This window comes from Pelodiscus sinensis, chromosome 26 (genome assembly GCF_049634645.1).
Source record: "Pelodiscus sinensis isolate JC-2024 chromosome 26, ASM4963464v1, whole genome shotgun sequence".
NCBI classification, from domain to species: Eukaryota; Metazoa; Chordata; order Testudines; family Trionychidae; genus Pelodiscus; species Pelodiscus sinensis.
The window spans coordinates 4384346-4401414 of NC_134736.1; the positions used below are offsets into that span (position 1 = coordinate 4384346).

Consider the following 17069-nt stretch of genomic DNA (forward strand, 5'->3'; position numbering starts at 1 on the left):
CATCTTCATCGGTCACGGCCTGAGAATCCCCCAGAGATGGGAAGGGAGAGTGAATGTGTCTAAAAAGCCACTGTGCTCTGTAGCTGTGGAAAATTACTATGGTAACAGGCTGAGGGGATAGCCCTCAATCATGAGAGAGCTCTTTCAAATCCTTTATTAAATCAGAGACTAAATATATAAATAAAGACAAACCCGCCCCCCACTGAACTCTCATTTTCGACTTCCCACACATCGACTTCCCGCACATCAGAAGCTTCAGAGGGGTTAGTGAAATAACAAAAATTAAAAAAGAAAACTTGTGCCTGGGTGAAAATCACTACGATGCTCTTGTGTGTGCAATTAAAATGACACTGGAACGGATTGATGAGCGATCCAGCTAATGTCACTTGCCACAGCACAGACTCTATTAGCAGTTTCAATCTCACTTGAGTCTCTGGACCGAAGTCTGGCAGCTGTACCAGCAAAGATTAGCAAGGGGAAATTTTTGAATGGACGCACATCAGACGACATGCCTCACTTCCCAAGAGGAGCTCTCTATAGTTGAAATTCTGCCACAGTTTCTTTGCATCCCCAAGGCAACATTCACAGTCTTCTCACCACAGTCATAAAGGCAAGGGAGCTAGGGCTGGTCAGGAATTTTTCAGTTAAGCTTTTTTTCCATTGGAAAAATCTCGATTTGTGGAAACCGAAACATTGTGTGGGAAAGGGTCAGCTGGGATGAAGTTGCCATTTTGGGAAAAGTTTTTAAATGGTCAACATGTCCAGTTTCCTCGTCTTTGTTAGAAAGACTTATCCTTTTGAAGTGTACGTGAATTTCGTGGGGGGCAAGGAAATCTAATAAATAATTATTATAATAAGTAATGAAAAGGTCCAAATCAAAACAAAATGTTCTGACTGACCCAATCCATTTTTTTCCTCCACATTTTCGAGATTTTGACTTTTCATCTAGATTCAGGCTGGGGATGTTTTCCAAAATCGAGGAAATTTTCCTGGGATGAGAAAACTGTTTCCTGTCTAACAGGAATCATAACCCGCTGGAGAACATGTGCTACAGGTGTCCCTCTGCCAGTGCATATTAGAGTCGCAGCTTGGGTGAGTGGGTTCTTTAGCTCAATCTGTAGCAGCTCTGGAGGGTCTCACTTCAATCCCCAATGAGTCAGCCAACATGGCGGTGGTCACTCAAAAACGAACCACCTCTGGTAGAGTGGTTCCGTGGTGCATGATTCCGTGGTGCATAGTGCCGTGGTGCATTGTTTCCTTGTGGACACGTTTCAGAAGGGTAACAGTGTTAGTCTGTTTCAGGAAAAAAAACAAGGAGTCCTGTGGCACCTTGAAAACTAACACGTTGATTTAAAATAAAGTTTTTAAATCAATTTGTTAGTCTTTAAGGTGCCATAGGACTCTTTGTTCCTCGTGTGGACAAAATTCTTTGTGGAAACTAGCACACAGTTCCACAGCCAATAAGACTGACAGTTATATAGGACACCACCAGCCTAATACATCAGTCCTAGGAAACATGCTTTCTAGTCTTAGCCTGAAGATGATGCACAGTTGCATGTCCCTGATCCAAAACTTACTGGAATCGGCAGAGAATCTCACTGGCTTCTATGGGCTTTGGATTAGGTTTCTTAGATGTTTGATTCCATATTAACACACCGGTTACACTACCAGGAATCCCTAGCCTAGATCCTTTCGTATATTGAGAGATGAATCGGGGGAGCCAAAACTTACATTTATTTCATTGGATAATATGCTAAAGAGTCTTCTGTTCCACATAGGCTCCTGAGAGCTGCACTATAATGGACACCCAAACTGGAGCCACTAGCCAGATCAAACCTAGCTCTCTAAACACACACAACTGTATGGCAGACAATGAAAGCAACAAACCGACTCTGGTAAAAATAACGAGACAGGGAAACAAAACAGAGATGTACTCAGAAAAGAGCCCCCACTGCCGGCTGATTGATTTTCAAAAGCACCAAACTGCCCCTGGTAAAAGTCAATAGAAGCAACAAGGGTTTGGCCCCCTGGCTGCCAACCATACACCTCTTGGGCCTGCACTCGGATCCTTTTATCTGTTTCTTTTAGAGCCAGAATCCCAGAGGCAGTGAGCAAACTGCTTTCCCCAGAAACGCAGCATCCATCAGTGGAAATCTCCCTGTAGCCTAGATAAATTTCAGCAGCACGATAGGAATTTTTAAGCTCTGGAACCGTACAACGCGCACGCAGAGGCAAGGCCATTTATGAAGCTGTAATTTCACAGCTGCCTACCTTCTGGAGGATGATGTGAGACATTGAGGCATTCGCATGGACAATGATGGTGGCAGTTTTGTCGTCTCTGATTTCTTTTAGGAGGGGGGTAGGGTCCCGGCTGTCATCCAGCATCCGGACTGAGAGGGTGTCCTTCGAGATAAGGAACTGACGAAGCAACTTCTCTAAGTTTAAAAGGCCTTCAAATAAAAGAAACACAAACATGCTTTTTTTAATCGAGTACCCCACCCAGGACAATAGCTATCCTCCCCCAAAGCATCCAGTCCTGTGCAAGGCTGGTAAGACAAGCAGCGTAGGAACATGCTGCAAAGCAAAACAGCCCCATCTAAGTCCCAGGGTTTCTCATCTGGCCAGCAGGGGGTGGGAAAGGATGGAGCAGACGTAAGATCATCTTGACACAGGGCCCTTCTGAAATGTGTTCTTTACACAGCTCTTCGGGGGGACTTGCCATTCTGTGTACGTGTAGCTTAAGCACAAAGGGTCTTGATCCCAGAGAGGCGCTTTGAAGTGCTACCCCCGTAGCACAAGTAATAATAATTATAGTAACAATACTATTACTCCTCCACCTCCTCCTCATCATAATCAAGAACCAAATGTATTCTGCAGAAAAGCTCAAACACGTGTCTTTCTCAGCAATAGAAGTTGGCCTAATTGAAGATATCCTCTTCCCCAGCTGGTCTTCCTAATACCCAACATGGCCACACAGCAACCAAATGTATTCTAGGCCCTGACAGCGGAAAAGGAGAACGAGGTAGAAGGGCAGCACGGTGCAGTGGGTGGGGCTCTAGGCTAGGTTTTTGGGACCTCCCACTTCTCTGCGTGCCTCTCCATCACCCCCTTTTTTACTCTCTTCTCTATTTAGACCAGTGATTGACAGATCTCAATGGTTCAGGAGCCAAATTAGCAATGAACATTATCCAGAAGAGCCACAGCAGCATGAATAAGCAGGGGAAATGTTTCGTTTTTATATGAGCACAGTATATAAGTTAGTAACAAGTTGATAACATAATTGGTTAATCACATAGTAAAAGCATCCTGATTGGTTAATAACTTGGTTGGGTTAATAATTAAATCACACTGTGTTTTAATATCATGTGCTGCCAAGAGCCGCAGGAGACACATTAACGAGAGACAGTCTGAATATCTCTGATTTACACGTTAAGTTCTTTGGGGTAGGGGTTTGTCTCCATCTCGCTCTGCCTCTGTGCTCTTTGGCCCTTCTGTCATATAAACAACAACCACAAGAAAGTTCCAAGCCCAAAGACTTTACTAGCCAGAGTCCTGATTCCGCAAACTCTTGTACGTGCAATGAAGCCAGTAAAACTCCTGGCGTGATCAAGGACATCCTTAGGATTTATGGGGCGCTCACAGCACCGTAAAACTGGCACCCCTATGCCCAACAGCAGCCCGGGGATGGGAGGAGGATGATATTTTTAGAGATCTGATTTTATAATCCTCAGCACCACGCTAATGAAATCGCTTTAAAGTAAATTTAAACGCATGTCTTGTAGACTAACACGGTAAATCCAGAAACTGACAGTACATACCTGGGGTTCGCAAATGCCTGTTAATGGCTTCATTACCACTTGAATGGCTCTTTCATAGCTTCAAAGTTCTGCTCATGGTTCTGGCAGGCTTTGTCACTTGTAAGTTAACTAGATCCTCTCTGGAGGAAGCAGAGCCACAAACCAAGGATAAGAAGAGCAGGTTGGGGGGACAGTAAGACCCAGCGATGCCCCACATTTTCCTGTGCCCTACACAGCTGCATATTCTGGATATAGGAAAGGACAACCCTGGGTGTGATGGAAGGTTCTGTAGCATGTGGCCTTATCCAAGGTTGGAAAGGGAGGAGTTTGTCTGGTTAGTTCTATTTTCAAAGGAGGAATTGGACTAGTTACCCACCATCGTCTCTCCTAAAGGGAAATAGCCAGGAAAACCTTCCCACAAGGGATGTGAAAGACTAGTCGACTATCGGATAAGCAGATGCCTATTGGATAGTTGACAGGATGGTCGACTAGTCGCTTCCCCCGCCCCCTTGCTGCCTATGTCTGATAGAGGCAGCAAGGGGTGAGAAAAGGGGAATAACTTCAAAGCAGCAGCATGCACAGAGCCAGGGTCAGCTGCTCTGTGCAGCGCTGCCACCGAGTGCCGTGGGGAGCCTGGCGTCAGGCTCCTTGTGGCATTTCAAGGCGCCAGTGCTGCATGGAGCCCGGGATCAGCTGGGGACTCCAGCTGATCCCAGGCTCCATGCGGCGCTGCTGGTTTGAATGCCGCGAGGAGCCCGCAGCCCCCATGGGAACATCTATACTTGTATTTTTAGCCCTGCGGCATATGCCCCGTGACTCCCCATCACTTGATCCAGCCCTGGCGCACACTTCCGCGGTTCTGCGTTTCGCAGTGTAGACCTACCCTCTACGCTCCTGTGCTTCGGGCCCAGGTTCGCTCCTGAACTAAGTGTCATTTTGACTGCACTAAACCAGAAGGCCGAGGGGAGGGAAGCGATACAATGCGGTCCATTGCAACGCCATACGAGGTGGCTGCTCTCAAGAATGCCCAGCTCTTCACAAAAGGCAACAGCTTCGTGCATTCATGGGATAAAGGAGATGAAAGGCATCTCATTCACGGAGTCTGCTAACTCGTGTACGTGCATTCTGCTCTTTGCCACATGCCCTCCCCTTGCCCTTCCTCCTTAATCCAGAAGAAACTCAGCTGGGGACTGAAGCAACTGCAGGCTCCAGGATGGAATTAACTTTCTAGTTTATTTCTTAATGGAGGGTGAGATTCTAAGAGGGCTTATCTGCCACTTGAGTGTTATTTTACGAGTTTTAAGTGGTACTTAAGTATTGTCTAAGATTCTGCCAGAACTCTGCAGTTTAATTTCCCCCACACCTGCAATCTCTTTGCCTACCAAGGATCAGAGACGCTTCCAGCAATAGCTGTGAGTTATAATTTGAACCACGTTTATTGAGGTAGTTTCTACAGGCCAGCCAAGAGAAGGGTCTCATGCTGGACCCTGCTCTGGAGAGTTTACAATCTATAGACAGCCCACCCACAGGAAAGGATATAGCTACAACTCCTCTGCCGTTATTTAGGCAAACTCTGAACCTATGCTCATACACAATAGATTTTAAAAGCTTCTCTGCTGACCTTGATTCCAGTAAACCTTCAGAGAAGGAGGCTTTTGTGTTTCCTTTCTCTTTCTAAGGGTCGATGGAGCCATGTAGATTAGGCTGATCGGCAGAGGGAAACACCTGGTTTCACGAGGCATACCTGTGCTGGTCGACAAAGGCTTCCTTGTCGACAGCGGCGCATCCAGACTGCCCCGATCTGCCATCAAACAGCTGATCATCAGCTGGTCGGCAGAGCGCGGCAGCCATTTAAATTTAAATGAAGCCGCAATTATTTAAATCGCGGCTTCATTTCCCTCTGCCAATCAGCCTAATTGACATGGCTCCATTGACGGAGCCATGTAGTTTAGACACACCCTAAGAGTGGTTCGGTTTCACCACAACTTTGCATTTCTCTTGGTTAAGAAAAACACATTTAAGAGCCGCGGCTCCTTGCATCTTTCTTTGTGAGCAAAACTGGAAGGCAAGTTCCCAAGCTGCTGTTACCGACCTGGGTTGATCTTAAACTGCAGGCTGAACCCTTCTATTCCGGCACCCTCAGGACCAGGCCAAACCAGAGAATTTGCTGAACCATAGGAGGTCAATATTGTCTAGCAGCATGACCAACCCTTCCACTGCTTGCTGGGCTCTTAGACGACATTTAGGGTAAATTAAAGCTAAAGAACAGCACAGAGCACTGAGCACCAGGACTGGGGGCTGTAAACAAACTTGATGGGAGATCTGGCTAAGTAAAATCACGCCAGACCACGGATGTTGCCGGATCAGAGAGTGCCGGACTAAAGAGGTTCAACCTGGAGAGGCCTGGTGGTGTCTCTTTAACGGATGCCCCAGCAGTTTAAATCACAAGAACTGGCACCGATTCATGGGAGGAGAATCACAAGACTATTGGGAAACCCTGGGTCTGTCATTTATTTGGAAGGCATCCCTAAAGCAAACATGATGGGAAGCTTCAGGTGAGATTGTGGTCCCTCTGGTGCTTGGAATCATACATAGTTACGGTCAAAGAACAACCCGGCCAGAGCAATGTGCCGAGTAGGCAGGACAAAGGAAGGATTACTATCCTCATTTCAAAGGGGTGGGAAACTGAGGCACACACAGTCACGTGTGGAGCCAGAAATTAAGCCTAGGCCTTCTAAGTCTCATGCAAGTGCCACAACAAAACAATCCATCATCTCGGGGCACGTCTAGACAACATTTTTTTCCCTAAAAGGAGATAAGCAAATTCAGTACTAATTTGCATATCTTCTTCCGATTGCATTTTCAAAAGCGGGTCTTTTGAAGTGAAAATAGTCTGGTCGCGTTTTTTTCAGGAAAAAAAACCTTTTTCAAAAAACCACGTAAGCCTCCTTTTTTTAGGAAGGGCGATTTTTTTGAAAAAGGCTTTTTTCCCCCAAAAATTAGCACAGAATTTGCATATCTCCTTTTGAAAAAAAAATCTAGTCTAGACAGGCCCTGAGAGACCAGATTCAGCCCCACAACTTCCCTCTGCGGTAGGTCAGTGCCATTAACCCCATGTGGCATGTGGGGTAGCGGACACCCCAAGAAAGAAAATAATTTTGGCATCATCATATAGGACAAGAGCTTCCATTCCCATAATTCCTAGCCCAGAACAACGTCCCTCCCCACAATACAGCAGGGGGACTCTCACGAGGCAGGCGCTGGGTGTTTATGGAGTAACAGCCATTGGGCATCTACAGAGCGACACCACAACCACAAGGATACATTAAAACTCATCCTGCAAGGAGTGGCTGTAGGCTTTGAGGACTCCCCATATAGGGTTGCCAGATGGTTTAACAAAAAATACCGAACACCCCCTCACACTCCTCCCCCAAAAAACACTGGGAAAAATTCTATTGAGAAAAAAAAAGCGGGGGGCGGGAGGGGGACCAAAAACCAACCAAACAAAAACCCACTGTGGCCACTTTAAGAAATGCTTTTGAGGCTTTTGCCCCTCACAGGTTGCCGGAGGCCACCCGCCATCTTGCCTCCTTGCACCGGGCTGGACAGCTTCCCTGCGGAACCCGGTAAGCACCCGGGATTTTTGCCTCCTGGCCAGGAAAAAAAATCGGAACATACTGGACATTTTAGGTGTTCGGTATTTTCTGATTTTTTTTACCAGACAAGAGGCAAAAATACCGGACTGTCCAGTTCAACACCTGACATCCCTATCCACATACTGTACTTCTCTCTACGCCAGCTTCAGCGGCAAGGCTAATAACACAACAGGAGGTAGTGCGGGATGGCAGAAAAGTCACGGGACCAGCAGGAAGGAGAAAAGGTTTCTAGGCACAGCACGGCTGTTGACTTGCTGGAGGAGTCACGTCACCGCTCTGTGCCTCAGTTTCTCACCCGCTCTCAAGAGCTGACTCTCACTCTGTCTTTGCGCAGTGAGCCCCCGATTTCAGCTGGGGCCTCGCTGCTCTATTCTAACCCCTCACAAGGACAACAGGGTGGTGGATGCTGGTGCCTGATGGGTTAAAAGCCAGTTTCTCCGGTCTGCAGAGAAACAGGCCTGAGCCACACAGCAGACAAAATCAAATGACTTTCGCTCTCCGCCACTGTGGACTCCGGGAACCCATTCGCTTTGCTCAGGATGCCTCTGCCCACATTAATACCGAGTACAGCCAGACTGCAAGTCCTGGGGGAGGGGCTGGAGGACGCCTGCCTCATCGCAAGCTGGTTAACGATGTGGAAGGCCAGCTGCGGTGATGTTACTCCGGGGAGCCCGTTTGGAGCCTCCTGCCTGCCGCGCTGTCACGCTCAGCCTCCCTGGCAAGCAATGACGGTGGGGAAGGAGCCGGAGGCCTGGCAGGCTGGCTCAGAGCTCACGCCGGGGTTCTCAGCGCCGCGGTCCAAGCGAATTAACACACGTGGAGGCAGACGAGCCAGGGGCCTGTCCTCCAGCTCCAATGCTCCTGACCGTCTATCCAGAACATGGGGCAGTCCCCTCCAGCTGCCCTCCTGGGAACGCCTTCGGAGCGGTATCATTTGCTATTCTTTCATCGCCTACTCTGCTGGGCTGCCCAGTGATGGGGGAGGGGAGGAGCCAAGGAAGCAAGGTCAATTTATACCAGCCCCCCCCCCCCCCGCCCAATGTGCAGAAATGCACCAGGAGAGAAAGAAAAGCCAGTAGGAGACGCAGAAGGGGCAGCGCCTCAGACAGAAGGGGCAGGGCTGGGGGCAGCCAGTCCTCAGCGCCCCCCAGAGCATGACACTCTGCTGCCCCCCCCCCCCCCCCCAGCAGCCCTCAGAGGTGCCCGGATCTTACCACGCACCGCTCCAGCAGCGATTTAAAGGGCCTGGAGGCTCCAACGGCTGCCATCACTCCTGTGGTAGCAGCAACAGCAGCCAGGAGCCCCGTCCCTTTTGAATGGCCAGGCCCGGGGCAACTATCCCCCCCTGTGTCCCCCTCCTGCCCCCTGCCAGCAGGCCTGCCTAGCCCATCACTGCTGGCAGACAGCCTGGAGATTTTCTGGGTCACACTCCACGGTCCAATTTCTAAACCAGACCAGGAACCATGGGAGGCGTGAGGAGGCTCCACCAACGCACCTGGTTTCCTCTCCTCCGGCTCGGCAGAATTATCATTCCCAGCACGTTATCTCCTACCCATCGCCCTGTCAGTTTGCGCCTTCCCCTCCTCTCGGCGTGGGGAGGGAAGAACCTGTTCTCTGAAGAGATTCCCTTTTTGTTCCAGTGACATGAGAAAGCGGACCGCCTGCCGCTCGCAGACTGACACTTCAGAAGGCTGTTTTACAGGCCAGACATGAGCAAGGACTTGTAGACCCCTCCTGGCAACTTTGAAGTGCATAAACGAGGGCCACCAAGCGTGGAGAGGAACGAGCAGGCTTGGATGCGGTCTGCGCCATTCACTGAGGCTCGTCTGGGAGCAGCAAAGCAGGAATGTCACCCTTACCAAGCACGGGACCAGCTCGGAGCTTGTGTCCGGGGATTGGGAGGCAGGTTCATCCAGTCAAATTAACAATCAACATCGCCCAAAAGAGCTACCGCTGTGTGAATTCATGGTTTCATTTACTGCAGTACTGTATATTCACATGTAAACAGCATGAGGGGGAAATATTTCGTTTTTACATGCAGTATTTTTATTTTATCAACTACAACCGGCTAACAACGTAGTAAAAGCATCCCGATTGATTAATAATTAAAGGACACAGTGTTTTCATATCCTGCTGCAAAGAGCCACAGGAGATGCATTAAAAAGCCATTTGTGACTCTCAAGTCTCAGTCTGAGTATCACTGGCTACAGCGGGTGAGTGGGACGCAGGAATATGGCAGCAAATAATGGAGTTGTCAGTCTGAAAGGAATGAGCTGAAAAAATTCTGGTTCAGTTTGAACCAAAAGCTCCCCCCCCACACACACGTATGTCTCTGTTTTAACATGTACGCGACTACAATTTAGTTTTAAGTTGATTCCAAACGATTTGGGGGAGCGGAGTTGTTTTAAGTCGAGTATAGTTTTCCACACATGCACCCGCTTTATTTTCAGTGGGCCGCATGGTTCATTGGAAACAAAATAGTCAGAACAAAACGTTTCCACCAAAACCGTTTGTCTTGGTCAACGGCAGCCTTTCGCTAAATCCCGCTTGGAGTCAAAGCGTACGTTTGGGGACCTGAAAAATGTTTTTCTATGATAAAACTATTAGTTCAGCTACATTCACCCAGCTCTTCTCCAGAGTCCTGAGCTACACTGATCGCTTTCCCCATCGCACAATGGAGATAAGAGTACGCCCCATCTCTGTCCCCCCAGGGCTACTGGAGAAAGCAGGACCTGTGCATGCATGCGTGTCCCTGCATTCAGCTTCAAGCCCTGACTGGAGCAAACAATGACAGCACAGGGATGCCATGGCCCCAGAGAACCACAGTGGAGATGCCACCTGCCGGCAGTCCTCCCTCTGCTGCTCACAGAAGGTGAGCTGTTTGCACCAGTCGTTATGCTGTCGCCGAGTTGTATTGGTTCACCTGTACTTAGGCTTGGGTGAGAACTGTGCCTATGTAACCGCCACTGGGTGGATTTGAACCTGGGACCTCTGGAGCTTAGTATAGGAGCCTCTACCCTCTGAGCAAAAAGCAAGCTGGCTCTCAGCCCCTGCTGTAGAGGTCTCTTGGTCTTAGCTGTTGCTGTGGTCTAGGTACCACTGCATGGAACAGAGAACCACACTAGGTGTGTGGGTTTATGTAAGTGTCTGTGTATCCTCATGCACAGAGCCGTCTCCTTTGCCGGGAGCCACCCCTGGGACTTGGGTTGAATTAAGCAGCTTGCTTTGTCTCTAACTGCCAGGGTGCAGATCACAGCTTGCACAACACATGGAGGGGATTGTGGTAGCAACAGAGCTGAGCTGGAGCTGCCTCTCGATGTCGCAGGTTTTATAAACACGCGCAGCCCTCTCCAGGTTAGGGCGAACGATCCCTGATCTCCTCCCCGAGATGGGGAAACAGAGTCACGGGGTCGGCGTCTGCTCCCGAGTGCGCTGGTTTTGCACGGGCACAACGCCCTAGATGGCGAGAGTTTCTCCAGCACAGCTGACAGCTGGCCCACAGACAAGCCTTTTCCAGGGTCACAGTGTGAGTCAGTAGCAAGACCAGGAATACTACCTGGGAGTCCTAGCACATGGATCCGTGTAAAACCAAACAGCTGAGCTTCTCTCCTCCTTGGGCTCGATTTTCTACCTATCGCCCCAAGAGAGCATTTCTGACCTATTAACAGCCAGGGCTGGGTCTGGGACGAGGTGCCTCCTACTCGAGCCTAATGACACTCTATCCCTAGGGGGTAACATCCTCCCGCCAGCAATTGAGTTTTCCAGCGGTATCTGATTAAAGCGATCCAGACTGATTCAATTAAGATTGGACGTTGAATAATTTAACACGAGCCATTTGGTTCCTGAGATTTTTTCGATTCGGTTAAATGAAGGGATCAAATTAACCAGGGGATGAATTAAGTGGGAGGACCCCGAGTGGATTGGCACGTGGGTGGGAAGGTACAGTCAGACGCATGGTTATGGGGATGCATGTTCCGGAACACCGTGTATCGCTGCGGGGCGGGAGAGGGACGACAAGTAAACGCGGCACATTTGGGATTTAAAAAAAGATGATGTGAAAAACAGATTAATGGCAAAGCTAATGTTACAGCAGGAAAAATCAGAGTAAAAAAACCACCAGAGTTTAGGCTTCAGCAACGGCACCTTTGCAGCCCTTGGACCAGATCCTCCATTGGTGTCAACTGGATTCAATGGGGATTTTGCTGAGTTACAGCAGTTAAGGGTCTGCTCCTCAGAGGGTGCACAAGGCATAAGGACCCTTTTGCACCACCCTGGAGCTGGCCAGGACAGAAGTCCTATTGCTCTGCTGAATGCAAGGACAGATCCAAGCTGCTACAGGTTGAACCTCTTTAGTCTGGCTCTCTCTGGTCCAGCAACATCCGTGGTCCGGTTAGCCAGGTGTCCACTTACCATGGGAGTCAGCAATTTTCCTACAGTCCCATAAAGTTTGTTTACAGCCACCTGTCCTGGTGCTCACTGTTCTGTGCTGCTATTTAGCACCTCTATCAGATCCCCACCTTAATCTCCTCTTTTCTAAGCTGAAAGGTCCAAGTCTTTTTAATCTCTCTTCACGTGGGACCCGTTCCAAACCACTCATCATTTTTGTTGCCCTTTTCTGAATCTTTCCCAATGCCAGTTTGAGATGAGGCGACCACATCTGTATGCAGTATTCAAGATGTGGGCGTCCCATGGATTTATCCAGAGGCAATAAGATAGTCTCTGTTTTCGTCTTGATTCCTTCTTTAATGATTCCTAACATTCTGTTTGCTTTTTTGACTGCCGCTTTTCCTATTATAGAAACCCATCTGGGAGGTAAAACCCCCTCTATGAAACTAACAGGCAGCTAATGTCTATCTCCCCACTGCTGCTAAAAACATCTGGACTTGGTTCCAGGTGTGGAATTCCCTCTTGCAGGCCCTCACTCCACAATGTTCCCCTCTTGCCCCGACAGGACAGTCCTGCCATTAGCAAAGGGGACTATTTTATGCCATTATAATCAGAGAAAAGCACAGCCCTCCTAGCTGGCACCTAGAGGCGTTTTTACACTGCAGGGAGAAGTAATCGTGGCAGCAGGGAGATGAAATGAGAATCAAGAGGTGCAGCAGGGGACGTTAACACAAATCGGAGTGACTCACATTCAGCTTTGGCACAGATGAGGCAGGCAGTGGTGCAATTGAAGAAATTCAGGATCCCAGCAACGGCCACGCTGATGTCGGTGTTGCTGGGGTGGAGGTTCAAGGTGGTGAATCGTTGGAACTGGAACTTGAGGAATTCCTCTGGGGCAACTTTGAAATGAGGAACCTGAAAAGAAAGAAAGAAAGAAAGAAAGAAAGAAAGAAAGAAAGAAAGAAAGAAAGAAAAGTCAGTTGCAGAAAACACATTTCTCCAGTAACAAACAGTAAACTCAGTGTCATGTGTGAAGCACATGAGAAAATATAGCCCAGGGAAATGGCCGAGAGTATGCTACTGAATGGAGGAGACAATGGATGGAAACAGAGGGGCTGACTCTTTGGCTACATCTACGCTGCAGAGTTATTTCGGAATCAGCTATTCCGGAATAGTTATTCTGAAATAGCTTATTTCAAAGTAGCACGTCTACACTGCAGGGAAGCCTCAAAATGAGTCTGAGGCAGGCTTCCCTCATGTAGACGTGCTATCTCGATTTAGAACCCCAGGAGGAATAACATAGAATGGCCCTGGGAAGGGGCTATTTCAAAATAGCAGCAGTGGAGCATCTACACACGCCTTATTTCGAAACAGCTATTTCAGAATAGGCATTATTCCCTGTAGAATGAGGTTTACAGAAGTAGGAATAAGCCACCCATTATTTTGCAATTATTTTGAGACAAGGGAATTGCTGTGTAGCCGCTCGCATAGTTATTTCGGAATAACAGCCATTATTCTGAGATAACTTTGCTGTGTTTGGTGCTCGAGCACCCATGAAAAAAATATAACGGGTGCTCAGCACCTACTAGTCATAGGGGGGGTGAGGCTGAGGGGAGGTACTTGGGAGAAAGCAGAGAGCAGTAAGCAGTGGGGGTCTTGTGGGTGGGGTTGGAGCAAGGGCAAGGCCTCAGGGGAGGGAGGGGGTGCAGCACTCCTGGGGGAAAAAAAAAATCAGTGCCTATGGATGGAACCCTATATGGGTTTTGGCTATAGCGCAGCCTGGGAAGGAGAAAGTCACAGCTGGAAGGAGAGTCTGACTGGGAGTCACGGGGCGAAATGGAGCAGGGAATCCCTGGCCGAAACCTTTAGGAAAGACGGAAAGAAGAACAAAATGAGCCCATGCCAGTGTGTTGCAGGAGGAGGAGAAACAGATGCAGCTTTGTGCTGTTTGATCTGCCGGGAAGTAACAGGCTAATCCAGAGGGATCAGAGCTACCAGGCCTAATAATATTTCAATTGCCATTAACTCATGGGAGTGGATGCACCGGTGAGACACCGCATCCCAGGGAATCTGGACCATGTGGGACCAAAGAGCCCGTGTTGCCCATGGAACCAGAGCGAGGGGGGACCAGCAAGGACGAGTTGGTTTTCTAACCACATGGCTTATCGGGAAGAAACAGGACACCGCAAAGGGGCACAGATGGTTTTGCTTCATTAGAGCAGTGTCAAGTCCTCTTTGCTTCCATTAGTGGCGCTTCCAGGAGCTATCGCCCCACGCCTCTGATCCGTCTCCTCCGGGGGAAGGCTCGCGGTGGGCAGCCATGTCTGCTTTATTGGAGGCATAAAGCTGTTTTGCTAGTAATAGGAAAGTTAAAGAGTAATAAGCTGCTATCTGCCTTGATCTCACTCTGCAGCCCCTCCGCCCGGGCTCCGTTAGCAGGGAGAAAAGCCGACTGTACGTCACAGGCAGATTCCTTTAACTGATGTAGATGGGACGGCTACGGTCTGTGCTTGTTGATCATTCTCGGAAGCCAGATGGAGTCTGAGGCTCGTGGCGAGGAGAATAACGAGCCAGCGAGAGGCACAGACGGAGGTGTGCCCTAGAACCTCAGCCCACGCCAGAGCCAAGAGAGTTCATTCTTTGGTCCTTTCCAGAGGCTTCACGCCAGCATCTGCCATTGGCTTCAGCACCACCGTCTTGAGGTCAAAGCTCTGAACGGTGGCTCAGGAGATCTACCAGCTCCGCCACCGAGGTCTGGTGTCCCGTCAAGCAAGTCACTTCACCTCCGTGTGCATGCATCGGTGCAAGACCGCCTCCTGGGCCTGCCTTTCCTGCAAGCTCTCCAGGACAGGCAGGCTTCCTACCTAGCACAGGGGGCCAGTCCTGGTTCATGGCAGTGGAGAGGACCAGGTCCAATAACCAGACTTAAGACCGGATCCGAACTTCCTAGAACTCCAGTTTTGATTCGGGCCTCCTCTAAGAAGAGGAAGGGGACTGCTTGGGGTGGGACAAGGGGATCTAGCTAGAAACAACCGAGTGAGATCACAGAGGGATCTCGTTAAGAGAGGGCCAGGAAAAAAATACTGATGATCGGTTATGGCAGACTGGTCTTTGCCTGTGAAGTGGCAGATATTTGAGGCAGTTCACCCTGCAAGGGATCAAACCATTAGAAAAGATGCTCAGGGAACAGGGCGCAGCAGATCTCTTCCAGCCATGATGCCTCTGATTCTAGGTAAAGCAACACAATTCAATTGCAGATACCAGCTATTTACTGTGTTCCATTTCTGATGCGCCTCCGCCCTGGAGGCACCGGAGACCAAGTCCGGTAAACATCTGAGGGATGTTATCAGGCTACGAAGGGATGAACTACAAAGAAGAGAACTCAATTTCTTTCCCCCAGAGCACAGGCACCTCGGCAGCCGAGGGTTTATAAAATATTAAAGCAGAGACATAATCTGGGGGTAGATAAAAAAAGGTTTGTCTTGAAGGAACATCGCCAGACAAAAAGGGAGAGTAATCTTCCAGGAGGATCATGCACAAACTAATGACTGCTGGGAGCTTCTGTGCTGTGTTATGTTGCCCAAGCTTTTGCAATTGCCACTGATGAAACAGTGTTCGGGCTTTGCCGGATCCTCGAGAAGCCGGAGTAATGGGCAGTGCAGGAGAAAGTGGGAGATGGGGCAGGACTAGCAGAGAAGCAAAAGGAGACGTGATGAGAGAGACGAGGAAAAACAAGCAGGGTAAGACAAGGGACTAGGAAACATGGCACCAGACACTATATTATAAATTCAAGTGCTCCTTGCTGCAGCCCATAGATGGCTAGTGGATAAAGCACTGGACTGGAACTCAGGAGAGCGGGATCCAAGCCTCAGCTCTGCCACTGACATCACAAGGTAACCTTGGGTAAGTTGCTTCACCTGTCCAATGTTTGCTCTAACTTTTCCATCCAGGAGCGGAATACATTTTGTTATGTGCACTGAGGCATAAGCAGATGTGCACCACCAGTAGAAACACAGGCTGCTGGCTGTTGATATTCTGTTAATCAGCGGGGCGGCATTAGAAGCTCTCCTGAGTGGCCGCCCAAACTCCCGCTTACAGGAAACACCGCCTGGGTCTCAATTCCCCAGCGGTAAAATACAGGTAACAGAACTTCCCTACCCTGCAGGGGCGCTGTGAGGATAAAGTCTGCCAGCAGTTGTGAGGTGCTCAGCTACTAGGGTGATGCAGGACTCTGCAAGTGCCCAGAGGGGCAGAAAGAAACGGGCATAACAGTAATTAGCCTCACACTGGGGTCTGAGAACACGGAGAAGGGAGCCTAGGGCCGGCAGAAAAGCAGCCGCCAGACTCCTAGAGAAAGAAGGAGAGCAGCAGTAAGGAGCAGCAGGAAGCAGAAATGGGTGGAGGAACAGCAGCAAGGCCTTGGATGACACCTGTGAGGGAAGAGACTGGCAGGAAAGCAAAAGATGCCGGCTGGGACCCAGTGAAGGAGACAGTGACTCAGGAACAGGACACGTTCCCTGCTGGTGCTGCAGAAGAGGCGCTCGCTGCTGTAAGGCAGACAGTCTAATGGGATCAGAGCTCGGAAGGCAAATACTAATCTCATTTGCAGTTAATAAAGCCATGGAGAGATGCTGCGTTATAGGGAATTCCAACAACGGCCAGCAGAGACCGGGAAGTAACCGCTCCACCTGGAGCCCATGGGGCGAGGGCGAAGGTCAGGAATGATTTTCCAAGGGGACCACTTCATGAATTTCGACACGTGTTCACGGGCTGGCTCCACCCTGGAAGGGGCAGGGCCTGGTGTGGAAGGGGCGGGGCTGGGGACTAGCCTCCCCCTAGAGTGGTCTGGGGCCAAGGGCTTTGAATTAAAAACACAGCCAAGGGCTCGTGGCTCCTGACCCTGCTGCTACCGCGTTGCCTGGCAGCTGTTGGGGTTGCTACCGTTATTTAAAGCCATTTAAATAGTGGGCATCTTGCCCAGCCCTGGCCTTGAGTCATGTAATAGGGAGACAATTTGCAGTGGACATGAAAATGGGGCTAGAGTGGGGGAAAAGAGGCCAGAGGAACTCGTCCTCACTCCTTCCCTCCCCCCATCCTCCATAGCAGAGGGTTTCCTCTTGCCCAGGGTCCCTACCCCCGGCAGAATGCATGTCACACCCCTCCAGTGCAGCACTCCAGTCCCATCCGGCACAGGAAGCCCTGCAAGGCCCCTCAGACAGCCCCAGGATGC

At 49.6% G+C, this 17069-nt stretch overlaps 1 protein-coding gene and 1 long non-coding RNA gene across 5 annotated transcripts in view; one reads left to right on the forward strand and one right to left on the reverse strand.

The window, feature by feature from the left end:
- Positions 1-17069, forward strand: part of LOC112547518 (uncharacterized) — a 131130-nt gene that overhangs the window by 113798 nt on the left and 263 nt on the right. The window lies entirely within an intron of this gene.
- Positions 1-17069, reverse strand: part of GRIK4 (glutamate ionotropic receptor kainate type subunit 4) — a 365968-nt gene that overhangs the window by 97275 nt on the left and 251624 nt on the right. For all 4 annotated transcript variants that reach the window (XR_012897765.1, XR_012897766.1, XM_075909747.1 and 1 more), the window contains exons 5-6: positions 12589-12754; positions 2272-2450 (exon numbers count right to left, since the gene is read on the reverse strand). Coding sequence is in view for 2 of the 4 variants with exons in the window: in XM_075909747.1 (XP_075765862.1) it covers positions 2272-2450; positions 12589-12754 (345 nt within the window). In the remaining 2 variants the exon portion in view is untranslated. The remainder of the gene's footprint in view (positions 1-2271; positions 2451-12588; positions 12755-17069) is intronic.